Source organism: Leucopleurus acutus (genome assembly GCF_964270905.1).
Source record: "Leucopleurus acutus genome assembly, chromosome: 7".
NCBI lineage: Eukaryota > Metazoa > Chordata > Mammalia > Artiodactyla > Delphinidae > Leucopleurus > Leucopleurus acutus.
In genome coordinates this window covers 21999026-22020618 of record NC_139150.1, presented here as the reverse complement: position 1 = coordinate 22020618, position 21593 = coordinate 21999026, and the positions used below count along the sequence as shown (strand labels likewise).

The window sequence follows — 21593 nt, the reverse complement described above, 5'->3', positions numbered from 1 at the left end:
AAGTTCAAGGTCACAGAAGCAGTAAACTTTTGGACTCGAGAGCCATTATTTTCTACCATAACCCTGAGGGAACTATAGCAGGCAGTAAGTTCACTTGGCCATTGTTCAATATGAAATTTTCCCTCTCTCTTGCTAATTATATTCCACTTAAATGTATTTTATTAGGTAGATCAGATGCATTACAATTAATGTTTTTTAGATCATGAAGACAGCATACCTTTTACTAAATGATTATAAAGAAACTAAGTAATCATCCAAATGATTTCTAGATTCCATGTGTCACTTTTGTTCATGCTTTCACTATTGCTTCCCCCAATTCTCTCAGCATTCCCATAAATGCAGCTGGCATGCTTTCAAATCCTTCAGTGATGTGTTCATGGTACTGGATTTTACCCTGTATCAAAACAACCACCAACATAATAGATTAATTTCATATTCTAAATTATATACTCTTCTCACTGTAGCAACAAATTTATCAGTACATCATGGGAAACTTGGAACTAGGAAGTGGAGACCCTGTCCTCTTTGAACTTATAGTCATTTGGGGGGCATGACCCACGTACACAGTGTATGTAACAGATTACAGCACACATAAGAGTTTAATAATAGGCGTCAGATCACAGCATAACAATACGAGAAATGTCACAAGGAAGCAATTAACTAATTTCTAAGTAAACTGAACAAAAAAATTTAATAATGTAATGATCTCAGAAGAGGCGGAAGCATATGGAGCAGGGGACATCCTTGCAGGGTATCATCTGTGTTCATCTTTCCAGTAGCCCAATGCTGTAGCATCATTACCTCTATTTGACCCCTGAAGAGGCAGAACCTGTTCAGGAAATGTAAATACGATGGCAGTCTAAAAATATGTCTTCCCTTCAAGCCAAGATTTGTTCAGTAAGTGTTTAACATTCATTTAGGAGTGTGGGAGGGAAGAGTTCATTTAGTGAAGAAGGATTTTCATTTCTCTTTTTTCTACAAGGCACAGTCTACTAAATAGAACTAATTCGCATTCTCACATTATTTTAAAGAGGTCTTCTGTGGAGACCTAAGTCACCTTATACTGTTTTTCCCTAATGTATCCAGTGATGGTTTAGCATCCTTTATGGATTTATGGAGGGATTATTTATTTGCTTGAGGTCACTCAGCTAGTATGTAGGGAAGCTGGGATTTGAACACTTAACTATCAGTAGAAAGCCCCAGCTCATTCCTGTGCTTGAAGAGGCCAGGAACCTGGAAAGGGTCAAAAGCTATAATCAAAAGTTTAGAGGTTAAAAGTAGAGGGTGAATACTAATATAAAATGTTAATAATATGGGAAATTAGGATATAATAGAATACAGGGTATATGGGAACTCTCTACTCTCAGGAATTTTTCTGTAACTCTAAAACTATTCTAAAATAAAAAGTGTATTAAAAAAGGGGGGAGGGGGCTTCCCTGGTGGCGCAGTGGTTGAGAGTCCGCCTGCTGATGCAGGGGACACGGGTTCGTGCCCCGGTCCGGGAAGATCCCACATGCCGCGGAGCGGCTGGGCCTGTGAGCCATGGCCGCTGAGCCGGCGCCTCCAGAGCCTGTGCTCCGCAATGGGAGAGGCCACAACAGTGAGAGGCCCGTGTATCACAAAGAAAAAAAAAAAAAAGAAAGGGGGAGGGATGAGAAAGAAATAAGTAGATGAGAGAGAAATTAAACCAATTCACTAGTTACTTAGAACAAAATTATAATTAGGTTCACTTTGTAGGAAGAAAGCATTTGGGACACCAGCACAGTGGTGTCTGCTGTCAGCTGTGATCACGTTTGATTTCACCAACAGGGACAAAAAGGCTACACACTGGGAACTCGAAACGCATCCCACTCTTCCCAGCTCCCTGGAAAGAGCCCAGCCCAGCACTCGGAGAGTGTTAGACTGGGAAAAACGCCAAGCTCCAGGGGATGCCAGGGGAGCCATCTATGTCTTTGAATTTGGAAATGATCAGGAAGCCAGGGGTTAGGAAGTATGGTACCACTTTTCTCCTGGGAAACGAAAATAATGCCACCTCGGTTATTCAGATTTCTGTTGACTAAAACTCCACATGGCGTAAGGTGGGAAAATGATCACAGATCAGGACAAAGCGATTGGATTCTTCCTCTGGATCTATAAGGCATGGCTATAAGACGACTCCACTCTAGGACCTGGAAGAGCCATGGCAAAATATACGCCCCTCTAACACTCCTTCGTCTTGACGATGTTCACCTAGTGCCTATTCAGACTATCCTGGGTGGTGTGGATACATCAGCAAACAAAATGCATGAATATTGCTGCCCTCGGGGAGGTTACATTCTCATGGGAGGGAGACAGACAATTAAGTGAATTATAGTGTATATTATGTTAAAAGATGATAATTGCTATGGATCAAAGTAAGATAAGGAGGCTCAACCAGTGAAGGGGGATTGCAATATAAAATAGGGTCATGTTCAAAGCGTCCTCATTCAGAAGGCAGTTTTCAGCAAAAACTTGAAGGAGGGGGTGAGAATTAAGTAAGCAGTTACGGAGAAGTGGAGGGGTGTGGGGAGAGACAGTAAGCAATGAAATTAGAGAGGTAACGGAGGCCAGATAGTGTCCAGCCTCGCAGGGTTTATTCTAAGTGAAATGGGGAGCTTTGCAGGGTTTTGAGCGTAAGATGACTTGGTGTGATTTATGCTTTAAAAGATCACTCTGGCTGCTGTGTTGGGAATTGTCTGTAGGGGTGAAAAAGTGGGAGAGCAGCTTAGAAGCCACCACAACATCCAAGCCAGACAAGATGCTGGCCTAGACCAGGATGGTGGCAGTGGAGGAGGGGAAACAGGGCAGATTCTGAATGTATCTCCGAGGTTGGGCCACCAGAATTTGCCGACAGATTAGACATGGATATGAGAGAAAGAAAGGAATCAAAGATAATTTCAACGTTTTTGAACTGAGCAACTAAAAAGGTTGTCATAACTGAGACGGTGCGGTCTATATATAGAGCAAGTTTGGCAGGAAAGATCAAGACGTTTTCGGTTTTTAACACTTTAAGACAGAGATGGAGAAGCGCATTGCACACCCAAGCACAGCTGCTGAACAGTCTAGAGCTCAGGGGAGAGATCTAGGCTGGAGACCGACAGTTGAGAGCTGTCAGCATACTGATGATATTTAAAAGCAAGAGCGTGGGGCTTCCCTGGTGGCGCAGTGGTTGAGAGTCCGCCTGTCGATGCAGGGGACACGGGTTCGCGCCCCGGTCCGGGAGCATCCCACATGCCGCGGAGCGGCTGGGCCCGTGAGCCATGGCCGCTGAGCCTGCGCGTCCGGAGCCTGTGCTCCGCCACGGGAGAGGCCGCGACAGTGAGAGGCCCGTGTACCAAACACAAAAAAAGAAAAATAAAAGCAAGAGCGTGGATGAGATAACAAAGGGCTGAGAGAGTGTGGACAGAGGAGAGAAGAGGCCCAGGGACCACGCATTGGGACACTGTTATTAATTTGGAGAGAAGAAAAGAAGCTAGCAGAGGAGTCTGAGGAGGACCAATCAGTGAGGAAAACCAAGAGCTAAGGGAAGCCAAAGGAAGCAAGGAGGGAGCGATGCTCTCTGTCAAATACCCTCCACAGCCAAACGATGTTAAGAGCCGATGACTGGGGTCCACAGTGTGAGGGGCATCGGCGACCTTGACAAAAGCTGTGTTGGTGGAATGGCGACAGTGCAAAACCCGACAGGCGGGTTTAAGAAAGAATGGAAAGAGGGGCTGCAGACAGTGAGTGCAGACAAGACTTCCAGGTATTTTGTTATAAAAGGGGGAGCAGTGAGATGAACCCATATTCCCAGTGGAAATGAAATCTGCAGCATCCAAAGGGAAGGGGATCTGGTGGAGGAGCGGCCCTGGAGCCTCTCACCTCTGAGACCCCTGTCAGCAAGCCTTTCAGAGCCTCTGGCGGACTTCTCCTTGCCAGCAGTAGACGGGGAGGCCTTCAAAGTGAAGCTCCTTAAAGATGACGGCCTCCGGGGTGGGCCTATGAACAGGAGGGCACATTCGGGCAGCAGGGTCCAGGCGGGTGGCCGTGGTGGAAACACAGGCGGTACGAGGCGTGTCAGAGTTCTCCCAGTGCGCTCCCTTCTGTTTCCTCCACCCTTTCTGACCCACGGGACTGCCCACAAATCAGCATGCACTCTGTGGTGGGCAGAATAATGGCCCCCAAAGACGCCCGCATCCTAATTCCCAGAGCCTGTGAATATGTTACCTTATGTGGCAAAAGCGGCTTTGCAGATGTGACTAAGTTAAGAACCTTCAGATGGGGAGATTATTCTATATTATACAGGTAGGCCCACACGAGGGCCCTTGTAAGGGAAAGAGGGATGCAGAAAAATTGGAGTCGGGAAAAAATATGTGATGATGGAAGCAGAGATCAGAGCGAGAGAGAGAAAGAGAGAGAGCGCGAGAGAGACAGAGAGAGAGAGAGAGAGAGGGAGAGAGGGAGGGAGAGAGGGAGGGAGGGAGAGAGGGAGGGAGGGAGAGAGGGAGGGAGGGAGAGAGAGAGGGAGAGAGAGGGAGGGAGGGAGAGAGAAAGGGAGGGAGAGAGGGAGGGAGAGAGAGGGAGAGAGAGAGGGAGAGAGGGAGGGAGAGAGGGAGGGAGAGAGAGAGGGAGAGAGAGAGGGAGGGAGGGAGAGAGAGAGAGAGGGAGAGAGGGAGGGAGAGAGAGAGGGAGGGAGGGAGAGAGGGAGGGAGGGAGAGAGAGAGGGAGAGAGAGAGGGAGATTTGGAGATGCAGTGCTGCTGGCTTTGAAGATGCGGAAAGGGACTGTGAACCAAGGCACGCAGGCGGCCTCTAGAACTGGAAAAGGCGAGGAAACAAGTCTTGTTGAGCCTTCAGAAGGAATGCAGCCCTGCCGACCCATCTCAGACTTTCGACCTCTAGAACTGTAAGACAATAAATTTGTGTTGTTTTAAGCCACTGAGTCTGTGGTAATAGTTACAGCAGCCATGGGAAACCGACACACACGTGGAGTCCTTGTACAGGCCGGGCAGCCAGGAACTGTTCATCCGTCACCTGCCAGAAGCAAGGTCCACCAAAAGCTTCCCAAACAGTTCTAGGGAACAGAACGAGGTCCTGAAGATAACGTGTGAAACGTTTCTGTGCTGCTCAAGGGTGAATACCCTGATATTCACAATACTTAGCGTGTTCTTCTTTATGGCTCAATACAGTCATTTTATGGCATAAATCTATCTATTTCTGTTCTGTTCTCAAAGCGGACGCAAAACAACTGGTGTCCTCCCCGGCCTACAAGCCAGTAAGAGAATAGATCAAGGGGCTCAGCAAATTCCACACCTGCCCCTGCCCTCGCCATTTCAAGATACCAAGAGTTAGCCTGAAACAGTGGGTCTCACACTTTCCTAAGTGTCAGAATAACGTGGAGAGCTTGTGAAAAGCGATTGCTGGGCCCCTCACCGAGCTTCTGACTGTGGAGATGGAGTGGGCCCCGAGGATTTGTATTTCTAACAAGTCCCCAGGAGATGGTGATGCTGTTGGTCTTGGGCCCACACTTTGAGAACCACCAGCGTAGAAAAAGCACAGGGCTACCCTGCAGCCTGTAAAAAAGGTAGTACTCTTCTGTGCGTGAGAGAAAAGGTTGTATTGGTTGCCTGGTTTATTTTCCCAAGGATCCTAAGTGACCAGAAACTGAGGGAATGGCACCTGAGCATAGTCTTACACGTTCCAGGAAGTCAGGTGAAAATGCCCAGGGACTATCAGGGCCGGAAGAGCCCAGATGACTGGCAGAATCTAGCTTCAGCCTCCTTCATAACTGGCATTACTCAGGCCTCAAGTTCCCACTTGCTACTTTGAAGAAAGTAATGTCAGCAGTCAGAAAAGTAGGGCTTTGGGACTTCCCTGGTGGCACAGGGGTTAAGAATCCACCTGCCAATGCAGGGGACATGGGTTCGAGCCCTGGTCCAGGAAGATCCCACATGCCGCAGAGCAACTAAGCCTGTGCGCCACAACTACTGAGCCTGCACTCTAGAGCCTGCAAGCCACAACTACTGAGCCTGCACACTGCAACTACTGAAGCCTGCGCGCCTAGAGCCCATGCTCCGTAACAAGAGAATCCACCGCAATGAGAAGCCCACGCACCGCAAAGAAGAGTAGCCCCCGCTCACCACAACTAAAGCCTGCCTGCAGCAATGAAGACCCAAAGCAGCCAAAAAAAAAAAAAAAAAGAGATAAAGAAGGAAAAGTAGGGCTTTGTCCTGAAGCAAAAGAAACTGATGCAAGATGAGTGAGACATGAGAGGGACACATCCAAATGCTAGATTAGTCTTGCAGAAAGAGTGCTTCTCCGGAAGACTCACCCCAGCCATATTCCTCTTGGGTTAAGAAGTGGAGTCCTCATTTTCTCATCTTGGAAGAGGATGAAATACTGTTTCTGGGATTGTGCGTGCTGATGAGGATGTGGTTTCTTTATTGCGAGTAGAAAACAAATGTGGCATGAAAGCTGGGGGAAACAAGTACTTGCCTCCGAGCTCTCCTAACAGTGAAATATGTTAGAATTTCTGGAGATCAGAGGCAGAGCAGAATCTCACTTGATTAAAATGGAATGGACAAGGCCAGCTTGTCCACAAGGCCAGATAGGTCTCAAAAACCTGAGCCCTGAGCCGCTGAACTTGCAAAGACTAATTGCTTAAAAGCCTAGATCAAGTTACTGTATCCAAAATATTTGGCTGTGGTCAGGAAAATGCATCCTGGACCTCTGCTCAATTGGCAGGAAGATTTCCCAGGATGCTAGCTTAGCATCAATTAGAAAAATATGGGGGGAAAAAGTCCCTAATAAGATTGCCAGGTGCACCTGGAGTATCCTTCTTGGAGAAAGTAGCGTCTTTGATTTTTCACAACCCAACGGGGAATCTACAAGTGGGCCTTCCTCAGCCTCTTCCACTCCCACCCACCTGTCTCAGTGTAGCCGAGGTGTTGTTAACTAGCAGGGTTATAAGGTTTCATTCCCACGAGTGAAGCCCATCATAGAACAAATGACCCATTTATTTGTGGTTGCCTGGATCCTGATGGTAATCTGGAAGATTCCTTTTTGTTCTTCTTTCTCCTTTTTTTTTTTTTTTTTGCGGCATGTGGGATCTTCCTGCACCGGGTCACGAACCCGTGTCCCCTGCATCGGCAGGCGAACTCTCAACCACTGCACCACCAGGGAAGCCCTTTCTCCTTTTTTAAATTTTTAGACCGCAGGTAAATCTGTAATCTCACCAACAGCACAGAATCATTTGTAGCAGAAAGGACTCTGTATGAGGAGTTCAGAAGATCTGCTTTTATTTTGAGTCTGTTGCTAATAGGATTGAAAGAGTCTCTGGTCCTTTTGGCCATCCATCTCTCCATCTGTAAAATAAGAGGCCTATAGGGCATCTCTTAGAAAACTGAGATTTAATGAACATAGTTCTCTAGTTGATACTGCTTTTGGACTTATTTGGGCATGGAGGTGGGAGGGGAAGGTCTCAGCATAAGAGAGTGGAGAAGTGAGGGATGGAGGGCCTGGCAGCGGACAGGAGAAGCAAAACAAGGACGTTCTAGGGATCGAGAGAAAACGCATGCCCCTTTCCCGTGTAGTGGAAATTGTCAGTTTGGTGCTGCTGCAGGAAACTCTGCCCACTACTGTCTGAAGGAAATGGCAGCCTGTTTTCCCTTCACCCACATTAAGCCACCGTCTACCCACCCCCAAACCTCCAGCACATCTCGAATATCCTGAAGAACCCTCATTTTTTCCAGCCAGGACAACGTGTTCTATTTCTAAATCAAATCATGGCTTTTCACAACTTTGCAGAAAACAGTAAGTAAAAAACTAAAACTTTTAATAACTCTGTTTCTTCCATATTTTCAGCACCTGTTATTTCTCTATGTCAAAATCCAATATAAGCTGATTTAGCACAGATATACACAATTATATATTTTTAGTTTAATAAATACTATTTCATCAAGAATATTAGGAAATCTGTTAAATACTTTGATAGTCACTGGCCTTCACCATATCTGTGAATCTCCTCCTTGTTCCGTCTTTCTACACCTGTGATCATGTGCGTGAGTTCATTACCTGGGGGAAGGAGGCCGGTTCTGTTATATGTAGAGATGGGCCCACATATAGCAATAGCAAGTCTTCCAAATTTCTTAATCTGGGGGATAACAACGTTGGAAAACTCTACACCTACCTAAACAGACAGGGAAACAAAAAACCAAAACCTTTAAATAATCTAAACCCTAGAAGATTCAGGAGAATCATTAACTCACAATGATCATTTCACAATACTTGTTTTAGCAGCAATAACACTGATTAAATTAGCACCACAGGGCAGAAAATCGCAGTTGGAAAGAGAAATTAGAAACTAGGCATTTTCATTTGACTGTAGAAATACACCTTATATAACTTGTAAATTTTACTTCATTATAATTTGGGGTTTTCTGACCAGTTCAGTAATCTCATTGCTTTATCTAAAAGTATGGAAAAATAACTCAGAAGCCATATATCAAGAACAAAGTTGGAGGACTCACAGTTTCCGATCTCAAAACTTACTATGAAGCTACATCAATCAAGACAGTGTGAGAACGGAAATATAGATCAACAGTACTAAACTGAGAGTCCAGAATAAGCCCTTACATTTATAGTCAATTGATTTTTGACAAGAGTGCCAAAACAATTCAACAGGGGAAAAAACAGTCTTTTTAACAAATGGTGCAGAACAACTGACATCCACACGGAAAAGAATGAAATAGGACTCCTCCCTTACACGATACACAAAAATTAACTTAAAACATGTCATAGGGCTTCTCTGGTGGCGCAGTGGTTGAGAGTCCGCCTGCCAATGCAGGGGACACGGGTTTGTGCCCCGGTCCGGGAAGATCCCACATGCCGCGGAGTGGCTGGGCCCGTGAGCCATGGCCGCTGAGCCCGCGCATCCGGAGCCTGTGCTCCACAACGGGAGAGGCCACAACAGTGAGAGGCCCGTGTACCGAAAAAAAAACAACAACAAAAAAACGTGTCATAAACCTAAATGTAAGAGCTAAAACAATAAAACTCTTAGGAAAAAACCATAGGAGTAAACCTTTGTGACCTTGGATAAGGCAAAGGCTTCTTAGACATGACACCAAAAGCCTAAGCAACAAAAGAAAAACTAAATTGGACTTCATCAGAAATTTAAAACTTTTGTGTTTCAAAGGACACCATCAAGAAAGTGGAAGAAAAAAAAAGGAAAGTGAAAGCAACTCGCAGAATAAGAGAAGATATTTGCAAACCCTATACAGGAGATATTATTACTAATGATCCTCATTTTAAGTATATGCCATAATTGAGAACTGGACTACTTGCTAAAATTTATTTATAACCCCAATACTCATAGAGCTTTCCCTGGTCATTTGCAGACATACACAGAGTGGCTAGTGGCAAAAGAGACACAAAGTTCCCAGCTGAGGTCTAAAAAGGCCAAGGGTCTGCCTTCTTTTTTTAGCTCTCATACCGAGATTACCAGAGGATGAAGACAGTAGGGGGCAGTGCAGAGTGGTTCAAGAAGCTCCAGCTCTGGGGCCAGCTGAATGGAGTATGGATCCCAACTGTGGGAGGATTAGTCCTGGGACGGCCTCAGACAAGCTACTTAACACTTTTAAACAAAAATTTTCTCTTTTAAAATAAAAGAGAAGTTATAGGAAGGACTAAAGGTTGTAATCTATGTAAGATATGTGCATGTGTGCACACTTCCAGAAGGAGCAATGGTTCAGTGTTTGTGGTGACTTTATAGAACATAAAGTTCTATAGGAACTTATAGACCAGGAATACTGAGAATTGACTGTATCTGATAAGGGACTTGGGTCCAGAATATATAAAGAACTCTGACAACTCAACAAATAACCCAACTGAAAATGGTCAAAGGATTTGAGCAAACATTTCTCCAAAGAAGACATACAAATGGCCAATAAGCACATGAAAAGATGCTCAACATCACTAGCCATTGGAGAAATGCAAATCAAAACCACAACAAAATATCACTTCAAACTCACTAGGATAGCCACAATCAAAATGACAGATAATAAACGCTGCTGAAGATTTGGGGAAATTGGAACCCTTACAGATTGCTGGTGACAATGTAAAATAGTGCAACCATTTTGCAAAATAGTATGGCAGTTCCTCAAAATATTAAACGTGGAGTTACCATATGACCCAACAATTCTGATTGTAGTCAAGAGAAATGAACACATATATCCACACAAAAACTTGTACATGAATGGTCATAGCCAGCATTATACATAATAGCCGAGAAGTGTGAATGACTCAATTGCCCATCAACCGATGGATGGATGAATAAAATGTGATATATCCATACAATGGAATATTATTTGGCCATAAAAAGAAATGAGGGACTTCCCTGGTGGTGCAGTGGTTCAGAATCTGCCTGCCAATGCAGGGGACACGGGTTCGATCCCTGGTCCGGGAAGATCCCACATGCCGCGGAGCAAATAAGCCCACGTGCCACAACTACTGAGCCTGTGCATCTAGAGCCTGTGCCACCGCAATGAGAAGCCCATGCACCACAACGAAGAGTAGCCCCTGCTCACCGCAACTAGAGAAAGCCCGCTCGCAGCAACAAAGACCCAATGCAGCCTAAATAAATAAATTTATTTTTAAAAAAAGAAAACGAAGTAACATTGTAAATCAACTATATTTCAATAAAAATTTTTTAAAAAAGGAATGAAAAAATGATACATGCTACAATATGGATGGACCTTGAAAACATGCTAAGTGTAATAAGCCAGTCACAAAATATCACTTTTGGGGGGACAAAGGGGAGTGACTGCTAATGAACACAAGCACTTCTTTTCAGGGTGATGAAAATGTTCTAAAATTGTGGCAAGGGTTGTACAATTCTGTGAATACACTAAAAATTACCAAGTTCTATGCTTTAAACAGGTAAATTATATCTCAATAAAGCTGTTTTTTAAAAAAGGCATATGTGCTTTCCTCATATATTTTTAGATGGAAACTCTAGAAGTAGATTCCCTCATATAGTACTTAGTTGCTTTGCTAGTAAATCAGATATTAAGTCCAATTTGTACTTACATTATCAAAATCACAATCATAACCCTCAGGAGAGGATTTTGCAAAGTTTCTTCCAAAGACTTTACTGTTTTGTAGTTAAAGGCAACATCAAATCCATACTTTTCAAGGCAGGCAACCCTTTTGTCAGACCCTGCTGCTCCAACAACTTCGCAGCCTTAAATGGGGAGAAAAATGGAAACCATTTGTAAACCACAAGCATGGGCCAAGTCTATCCTCCTAGTCTAGAATGGCCAGGTTCCTCCAGAACACCCTCCTAGGTGCTGAGCCACATATATAATGGGCCAACAGACCCCCTAGGCGAAATTCGTCCCTAAACTAGCCTATGATACAACCCAACCATCACTTCAGCTTGCCTCTGACCACCCCACCGATCCCTCCTATGTTTAGGTGGTTTGCAGCTCATTTCAACCTGCTGGCTTGACTCTCCTGTTTCTTTATGTTGGAGCTTCTTCTCCCTTGCAATGACTTGCATGCTATCTCTTGGTGCAGTGACTCTTCAGACTATAATGTTGGCTCTGCCCTGGGACTCTCATATCAAAGACAGCCCTCCTGGTAACTGCCCCGTGTTCTGTGATTTGGCCCAAAGCGTTGGACTAGGTGCTGCCTAATCATAGAGGAACTGGAGTGCATCCTGAGAAGCACTTTCAGGTTGAGACTAGAGCTTATATTGGTACATAGAGAGTAGATCTTCAGAAAGCTCTCTTCTATTCTGAATGTATCGTGAAGACCAGAATATCAGCCTCTGTTCACTCTCAATTGGGGAAAGGCCTTTGGGTTCGTACATGTATCTGTACAAACGACTGCCATATGCTTTTTCCATTCCTTCATGATTCAAGAAAAAACAATTTTGCAAAATCTCTTATCCTTGGTCCTTTTGCCTTCTAACCTTATACTCTCATAAGATGATCTCATTTACTCTTATGACCTCACTACCACCTTCATGCAGATGATTCCCTTGTTTATTAACTCCAGCCATGCCTCTCTCCTGAGTTCCAAATCAGTATTTCCAACGACCTATAACAATCTTCACTTGGAGAGCCTAAGGGGCCTCATAATCAATGTGTCTAAAATGGAATCTTTTTCTTCCCCTTGCTTCTTACCTGTTGTTCCTCCTCTCTTCTCTATTGTAGTGGGTGAGACCACGCAGTTATCCAAACCTGAAACATGTGGGTCAAAGGAGATGCTTTCCTTTCTCTTGTTAGCCACATCCAATCACCAGGTGTTTGTTCTTTTTCAACAAATATCCTTAAAAGCTGCCTCTGATGTCCCACCTTCACTGTCAGGGTATCATAATTTTCATCTGAATTATTGTAAGAGCATCCTAATCTGACTTCTTGTTTCTAGTATTGTGTCCCTATGAACTATTCAAATCAAAAAGATTTCTCTAAAATGCAGAATTAATCATGTCATTCCTCCAAGGATTAAGCACAAACTTCTTAGCATGGCAGTCTCTAATGGAGTTTCTAAAAGAATAGGTTTAAGAATGAGTCCTATCAGGACTTCCCTGGTGGTCCAGTGGTTAAGACTCTGCGCTTCCATGGCAGGGGGCACGGGTTTGATCCCTGGTTGGGGAACTAAGATCCCACATGCTGCATGGCACAGCCAGAAAAAAGAAAAAGATAAGAAAAGGGAGAGAGACGGCTCTTCCCTAATTAAAAAATATGTCCTATCAAATTTTTGAAATAAAAATCCCTTGAAGTTTTAATAAAACATTTAAAATTTGAATTTTGGAAGTATTACTAATTCATTTTGTTAAGTCTAGCATAACCCAAAGCTAAACACTGATAAGTTCCAAACAAAAAACTTTAAACCAAACTCACCTATGAATATAGATGCAAAAATTCTATATGAAATGTTATTAAATCAAATCCAAAAGTATAAATTCATAAGACACCATTGGTAAATAACAGTTATTTCAGAATGCTATTATGGTTTAACATTAGAAAACTAATGTGATTCCTTAACTGCAAAATTTGCAACCTGTATGACAGCCTCATCTCTTTATTTGTATTCCAAGCTCCCATTAGCACTGGAGACCAGCCCAAACCCTTGGCTGCTGGTTGTAGTCCTGTACTCATCTGTATTCTCCCCAACTCTTTCCCTAGAAACTAGATCCTGCATCCAACATCCAGCCTCTGGCAAAGGATAAGCCAAACCAGATCACCTTGGAACATTTCCACTATGTGATACATCCTGACCATGTGTGAGCTGCCTGATGTCTTGTACCCCTACCATCAAATCAGATCTCTTGAGCACAGACACCTGTCCAGATCAGAGGCAATGTTTCCATGCCCTGCGTGCCTCCCATGAGTTAGTTCCCAAGCTGAGGCCCCACCGCTCTGGGCTGACTGCAGTAGCCTTTGCAATGGGGCCGTGTGGGTGATGACTCTTGGTTGGCTGATATCAAGTCCCTCTTTTAATTGTTGGGGGCAATCATGAAGAAAGGAGATTAAGTTGTAACAAGAAAAGTTCAGTAAAAACTATGAAAATAGTTACTGCTTACAAATTCACTACTCTAGCAGAGGCCATTCCTGACTTGAGACCTGCAGTGGTATCCAATTACAATGTTCAGGTCATCTTTGCTGCGCCATTTTCCCCATTCCCCCCACGTTTCTCCATCATTCCCCATCTCCAGCTTCTCAACGAAATCGACTAGTAGACCAAACTCCCTGAGACGACAAAAGGTCTGCTGATTTCACCTCTGCATTCCCAGGGCACGCTGTGGGCTCTGAGTAAATGTTTGTTATGGAGGAAGACACTTACCTTGAGCTTAGCGATCTGCCCCACAACGGAGCCCACTGCTCCTGCGGCCACGTTCACCAGCACTGTTTCTCCACCCTGCACACCAGAGAGGTCAAGCAGGCCAGAGTAGGCTGTTAGGCTAAGGGAAGAAAAGTAAGGCTATGGGGATAAATTTGTTTCTTTCCCCTGTATCTCATTTATATATACCCTGAAGGCCTTCTCAGCAGCTCAGTGCCATGGGTCCAGGTAAAAGACAGAAAATATAGGAAATGAATATTACTAGCCACTAATGGTCCACCTCCTCCTTCTTTACCTCCAGGAGAGGAAAAAAGATGATGGGAACTAGGGAGGGGACAGAGAGGTGGCTGGAAGGGGGGAAGCATCCTGTCTACCCCCAGGCCAAGTTTCAGGGGTGAAAGAAAATAGATCCCCTTAAACTGTAGGGATCCAAGAACAGAGAGCTTATGCCTCATTCCTATGTAAGTTCTAGGGAGATGGCGAGCTTCATGGGGAAAGCCTCCATGACATCATAAACAGATATAACGGTATATGGTGTCTAGGCCTGAGAGGGTCAGGAAGAAACACCTTGAACTTCCCATGGCTCCAGAGTGGTATGAAAGAACATCTGCAATCTCCCCACCTCATCCCTAGTGAGATGCCGAAGTTAGCTTGCAGGGAAACGACTAGTGGGCCTGCAAAGATGCAGCTCACATAGCACCAATGGGGATTATTAGGTCAAGAAACCACCACAGTTCAGTGGATTTCCAGCTTGGAAGGGGATGTGGCTGCGGACTCAATGAGAAAAGTTACACTTTTTTTTTTTTTTTTTTTTTGCGGTACGCGGGCCTCTCACTGCCGCGGCCTCTCCCGTTGCAGAGCACAGGCTCCTCCGGACGCGCAGGCCCAGTGGCCGTGGCTCACGGGCCCAGCCTCTCCGCGGCATGTGGGATCCTCCCGGACCGGGGCACGAACCCGTGTCCCCTGCATCGGCAGGCAGACTCTCAACCACTGCGCCACCAGGGAAGCCCGAGAAAAGTTACACTTTGAGAGGGGGGACCAACGCACAACTAAGATCAAAAGCAAGAAGTTGTCCCCCCTCTACTGGGTTTGTGTTAGCCCTGTGAGCTTTGCATCAACCCTATGGAGAAGACAAAGGAAATTATGAGTTTTAAACCTGAAATGATGGGAGAAATCACTGGCTTGACGGAGGTTTTATTTTGTTATACCAGCTTGAGATAGAAATGAAGTACAGGAGTAGAAAAATTTTAAGTTCTATTTTTTCACCCCTGAGTCTGAGCCCATGAAATTTATACCCATTACGGTGATTGTTAAGCCACTGGCAAAAATTTCAGACAATTCACATAAAGCCATTTCTGTGTAAAACAAACTACACGTTGGCGTGACTTAAGCTTATTCAGCCGTGACTATATCTGAGGGCTCGTTAGAGTTGGGCATTGAAGGGAAAGCAGTGAAAGGCAAACAGCACTTCTTCTGAGGATCCAAATATCTAATATTCCCTTAACCCACTGTTTTCAAAAGATGGATGGAACACCACTTGTCTCAGAATCACCTGGAGCTTTATGAAAAATTTAGATTCCCAGACCCTGCCTCAAACCCACTGATTCAAAAATACTGGGATGTGGATATATGAATTTGAATAGGACTCTAGGTGATTCTTATGAATGCAAGCAACTGAGAACCACCGCCTTAATGAATGCTGATATCCGAGTAGGCTAGGCAAGTTAGCCTAACTCCCAAAGAGAAGCAGAAGGTACATTTTCAGATTGGGTCATTCCACCCATGACAGCCCGTACACCCCCTCCCCCAATCTCCCGTCTAGATGTTTGCAAAATCAGCTTTCAGTTAGACATACTGACCTAAGATGTACAAGGTCTTTCCCAAATATCACCTCCTTTTAAAAGTAAAATGGAGATAGGATGAAGAAGCCAGCAGTAAAGAAATCCTAGAGGGAAAATGAAAGGTATGCTTTGGACGAAGGGGGACTGGATAGAATCAACAGGTTGGAGAGCAAAACACTTGAACTCTTCCAGCTTAACAAGAAGACAGAGATCCTATAGAAGGAAATAATGCAATACTTTGGGAGGATGTTAAATCTTTGGAGCCTGGACAGCTGAAAGACCCTAGGTTTCAAAGTTCAACTTCTTTTATAGTTTATAGCAGAAGTTCCAGCATTCTGGAAGGGTTGACCCATCCCACTGGTAAGGCGCATAATGGCAGGAATTGTCAAAGAATTGGTGGTGTGTTGCTCATGGAGGCTAGAAACATGCCATATGTAACCCCTGCCCCTCAATCTTTGAGAACCACTGGTATGAAGCTGATTACCTGGAGTAGAAGCATACTCCTTAGGGGCTTGAAACGGGTGAATGAGAAATATACCCACAAATGAATAGATTATCCTCTACTTTTAGAATTCAAATCTCCTAATGTTTTACCAATTACTTTCTCTCCAGCTAAGTCATGGGAAACTGGCTCCTTGGTTTCCTCATGTCCGCCTTCACCCCCGTGCTCCTACCCCCAGCTCACCATTTAGAGAAGGATGGGTGGGATAACAAGGTGGGAGAGGAAGAGCTCTCACTAGTAGAGGGTACAGGCAGGCAGGACAGACCGGAAAGGGCTGTCATTCTGTTTACTGCCTTAAGCATCCTCTAATTTCACAAGGTTGTCTCTTGGCTGTGGCAATTCTGAGGAGCTCAAATCCTGTGTGTTATATGAACTTGGGGGGTATGGGGCTGGTTTTGCTGGAGGCTGATCATTTGGGGATATATAAATTTCCGTTTCATTCTTTAGAAGTCCTTCAAAGGGTGAAAAGAAAGAGGGAGGAAGGGTGGGAAGAAGGAATGAAGAAAGAAAAGGATCACACAACCTGGAGAAATTACTTAGAGAAACTTTCCAGGCTAGGAAAATTTGGGGGACTTCAAAGGGAATTCAGGTGACCTTGCTTCTCCAGGACATGAGAGGAAAACTTGAGGTGCAAAGTGCAGCTGGGCCCTGGAGGGCAGACACAGGATGAACTGACCAGGAGTCTTCCTGAGGGATAAGGCCAAGAGACACTTGAGTGTTTTAAATCTGCACCACACTGACGGTACAACTCTACTGTGATTCATCTCAGTTATTTAAACTTCAGATCCCCTGACACCTCTGGAAACTCAGATGTGGAAAGGAGGTGAGGTATCAGAGACAGTACAGAAAGGCCAAGGTACACCGAACTCCTTTTCCCTTTTTAAACTCTGAAATGGAGGCAGACATGAGTGAGGGGTGAAGCCAAGACCTTTCCAGGGACAGAAGGAGCTGGTTTCTTTGTGTCACACCGTTTGCCAGAGGCTTGAGAGGGACTGTGCTTCCTCTCCCTTCCATGCTGCCCCTCACCAGCACTTTCTCTTTGTACCTGATTTCCCCTCTCTCTCCTTCAGTCCCAAGGCTAACTCTAGCCCCTCTTCTTCCCTTCTTAGTCCCATCATCCTTTCTAATCAGCCCCTGAGCCTAGAACGTCTCGAGTCTCTTCTCGTTGATCAAGTTCTGGACCAACCATTTTGGAAAACCAGGATATCAGGTATTCAAATGAGTGAAATAAACCCATGAAACTCACCTGGGCATGCCAACCATTCCCAGAGCCAAAGACAGTGGTAACGTGTCCGGCCACTCTGCAAGCAGCTTTTCCAGGTTTTTCCCATCAGAAATGGAGTGCGCCATCCAGCCGGAAGGAGCCACTACAGTTGTTCCTATTGGGAAGGCTGAGTTTTTACTTTCCACAACCCTGAAAGAGACAGCACATTCAGACACGGGAAAGCCCTTTCCTTTCAAGTGAGTCCGATGCTGCATGGTTAGTGGTCACAAAGGGGTATTGAGTTTCATGTTCCGTGATTTAATACCCTACCACATCTCTCCATCTGAATTCTTAGCCATTGGTGTCTCCTCCTCAAGGAAAAATATGGGCCCTCAGAGAGGAATTCTCAACTGGTCCAGCGTCTGTCCCTGTCGTCACTCACTCTTCTCTCTAAGCAAGAGGTGTTCATCCTCTGGCTCAAGGTGACCTGGACATCAGCCTCTTCTCTTCTTCAGAGGCTACCCTCCATTTCTTAGCCCTTCCTCTCTTTTGAATCCTCAACATTCTCCTCTCTTACTGTCCCTTTCTTACAATCTCATCCTATCTCTACCTTGTCTCTCTCTCTCCTTTTTTTTTTTGTTTGTTTTTTTGCGTTACACGGGCCTCTCACTGCTATGGCCTCTCCCGCTGCGGAGCACAGGCTCCGGACGCGCCGGCCCAGCGGCCATGGCTCACGGGCCCAGCCGCTCCGCGGCATGTGGGATCCTCCCGGACCGGGGCACGAACCCATGTCCCCTGCGTCGGCAGGCGGACTCTCAACCACTGCGCCACCAGGGAAGCCCCTCTCTCTCTTCTTTTAACAGCCAAATTTCTTCACTTCCCATTCACTTGATAACCCAATGCAACCTGCTTTCCACCCCCACTGTTGGAAGCAACCTAAATGTCTATCAACAGAGGAATGGATAAAGAAGATGTGGTACATATATACAATGGAATATTGCTCAACCATAAAAAGGAACAAAACTGGGTCATTTGTAGAGATGTGGATGGACCTAGAGAGTGTCATACAGAGTGAAGTAAGTCAGAAAGAGAAAAATAAATATCGTATATTAACACATATATGTGGAATCTAGAAAAATGGTATAGATGACCTTATATGAAAAGCAGAAATAGAGACACAGATGTAGAGAACAAACGTATGGATACCAAGGGGGAAAGCGGGGGGGTGGGAGGAATTAGGATATTGGGATTGACACATACATACTATTGATACTATGTATAAAAGAGACAACTGATGGGAACATACTGTATAGCACAGGGAACTATATTTAATGCACTGTGGTGTCCTAAATGGGAGGGAAACCCAAAAGGGAGGGGGTATATGTATATGTATGGCTGATTCGTTTTGCTGTGCAGTAGAAGCTAACACAACATTGTAAAGCAACTATACTCCAATAAAAATTAATGAAAAAACAAAACAAAACAAAAAAAACATAAGCCAGGTACCACTGGGTACTTGTTACCCAAAACACTAGATACACAAAAAGGGATGCTAGTTAACATTTGGAAACATATTTTTCACTTTAGATTTTTTTTTTTTTTTTTTTTGCGGTATGCAGGCCTCTCACTGTTTTGGCCTCTCCCGTTGCGGAGCACAGGCTCCGGACGCGCAAGCTCAGCGGCCATGACTCATGGGCCTAGCTGCTCCGCGGCATGTGGGATCTTCCCGGACCGGGGCACGAACCCGTGTCCCCTGCCTCAGCAGGCGGACTCTCAACCACTGCGCCACTAGGGAAGCCCTCACTTTAGATTTTAATCTCTACTAATCAACTATGAAAAAAATTATTTAAAAGAATGATGGCTGCATTGTTTACCTAGGCAAAAAGTTACTGAGTCAGTGGCCAGTGAAAGCGTTTATTCTCTCCTCTCCCTGAACTGTTTACTGAGTACACACGTTTGAGTCGACTGCAGATTACCTAAATTAAAAGAATATAGGTAAAGGAAAGGCAAGAAAACCTAATTTTAGTCTTAGCGTCTTTCTCTACCCAAATTATTTGCCAGTAGTGAAATGGAGAAATTCGAGCTTGGCTTCTTTCTTCTTTTAAGTTTTTGGGAAGGAATTCTGGTGACCAATGAGAGGTAAATTGTGCACATGAAGATAGGGGACGGTTGTAAAGTAAAGGGGCCAGTGTAATCCCTCACTGCTCTGCTCAGACTTTCGCCTGAAAAAGATGAGCGTCCGTGAATCCCATCACTGACATCCTTCTGGGAGAAACGGGGAAGCCATAGCGTTTTGAATCAGCTGGATATTTTAAAAGATTGACCACGTCAAACTAGAGTCCAGTGCACAACATAAGAATTTTCTGGAGGAAAATAATACCTCATATAAGGATCCACAGTGAAGAACAGAGCTTCCAGCAGGACCTCTACAAAATAAAGCACTCCACAGGCAATTAGAAACCCTGGCCTGATGCCTTGTCTCTGGCCTTCTAAATAAACACAGACGATCTCTCTGCTTCAGGGTTGCCCTCTCATCTGTGCTTTCTACTGAAGAGCCAAGAAGAGCTCTCACCTTGGGCTCAGTCCAGTTAATAAAAGTAAAAATTATTTTTTAAATTTTTAAATAAAATTTAAAATTATGTTTATTTACTCAGCACTCACTCCATGCTTTACATAGATTATTTCATATGATGTTCTGAACAATTATTGTTTCCATTTTATTTAAGCTTAGGTTAAGTATCTTGACCAGGGCCACATTTGTAACCACTGTGTTACAGGGCTCACATAGGGTTTTATTACCAGCCTCAGTTAGTATTAAAAAACACATGCATTTTGCTGGAATGACCCTCATGCACCCATCCTCTAGAATTTTGGTTCTGAGTTCTAGGTTATCCCAACCTAGATGGGATCGATAACTTTGCCATGCTACTTGATTGCATGCCCTTTTCTCAAAGCTTACCTACCTGAAAATAGCCCTTAAAGACACCCTTTAGCAAGTGCTCTGCAAAGCTTATCTCCAAACATGTGATGGGATGTGTCGCCATTTCTCTCCCTTCAATTTCTGCAGGGATATTGTCTGCTCACAGGGATAGTCTGAGGTCTTCACACTGCTGCTAGGCAGTTCTTACCCTACTGTCATCGTGGGGCTCACTGGGACAGAGAGGAAATACTCCTCATGGGCTAGCGAAAGTCAGGAAGAACAATGCACCCAAGCATGCATTTCAGTTACCAAGGGAAGTAGAGGGATCTTCTAACATGACATTGAGGCTTCACACACACAGCCTTGAAAAGGTCTCTGCGGCCGTTTGCAAAAGGGCCACAGATACCACCCATCCCTGTGTGTGGGCTTCTTTGCCGTCCTCCCATCAAGAAGTCTACTGCCACACCTTGAATCTGGGCTTGCTTTGATGAACATCATATTAGCAAAGATGATATAAGTAGAGCTTTGAAAAGTGCTTGCATATTGGATCCTGCCAATTCCTGCTGCTCTAGATTTATGAAATCACAGTGAAAACAAAGAGCTCAAACCAGCCAGCTAGAGAGGCCACAGAGAGGAGAAGTGAGGCGTGCACCTGAGCACTGGCTAACATGACATGTGAGTGATGACCATCCTAAGTTAACCACTTAGCCCAGACGAGACCTACACAAGGCCCACCAACTTAACCCAGCCCAAACTGCCAACCCACAGAACTGTGAACTAATAAATGATTGTTGTTTGAAGTCAATAAATGTGGAGGTAGTTTGTTACCCAGCAGAGGCAAACTGATATAGTCTCTTCCAACTTAAATCTAATGAGTGTGACTTACCTCTATTTTTTAAAGGTGGGAGGTCGACTGTCTTCAATTCAAAGTCACTATTAGTAGGGTGGCCTACGAAGTGTTTCTTCAGCGTCCAGCTCTTAGCATGAACCATCCTGAAGCTCCTAGAACACAGTAAACATGTAGTCAATGCCATGAAGTGACTGGATTCTTATGGCTCCCAAGTGTTGCACTGAGGCCACACAGCAGGGTCTACCCGTCATCAACTCGACCATTATCATTTAACGTCAATCACGTTTATTTAGTAGTATTCACTGTTTCTATTGGTGTGTTAAGCACGTCATACTTATCATCTCAGTTTACCCTCATAATTTCCCTATAAGATAGGTATTATTATCATTGCCAGTGTACAGTTGTGCAGAAGAGGAAACTGAGGCTACCTTATTA

At 44.6% G+C, this 21593-nt stretch overlaps 1 protein-coding gene across 1 annotated transcript; it reads right to left on the bottom strand.

Moving 5' to 3' along the window:
- Window positions 1-289: 289 nt before the first annotated feature.
- PTGR1 (prostaglandin reductase 1) lies at window positions 290-21300 on the bottom strand (the record flags this gene model as incomplete). The annotated part of the gene is given in 11 exon segments (XM_082842321.1): window positions 290-394; window positions 3880-3914; window positions 3917-3991; window positions 3994-3996; window positions 8070-8184; window positions 11082-11122; window positions 11125-11235; window positions 13841-13962; window positions 17431-17598; window positions 19769-19814; window positions 21195-21300. Coding segments are annotated over 11 exon segments (927 nt in total).
- Between the last annotated feature and the right edge of the window lie 293 nt (window positions 21301-21593).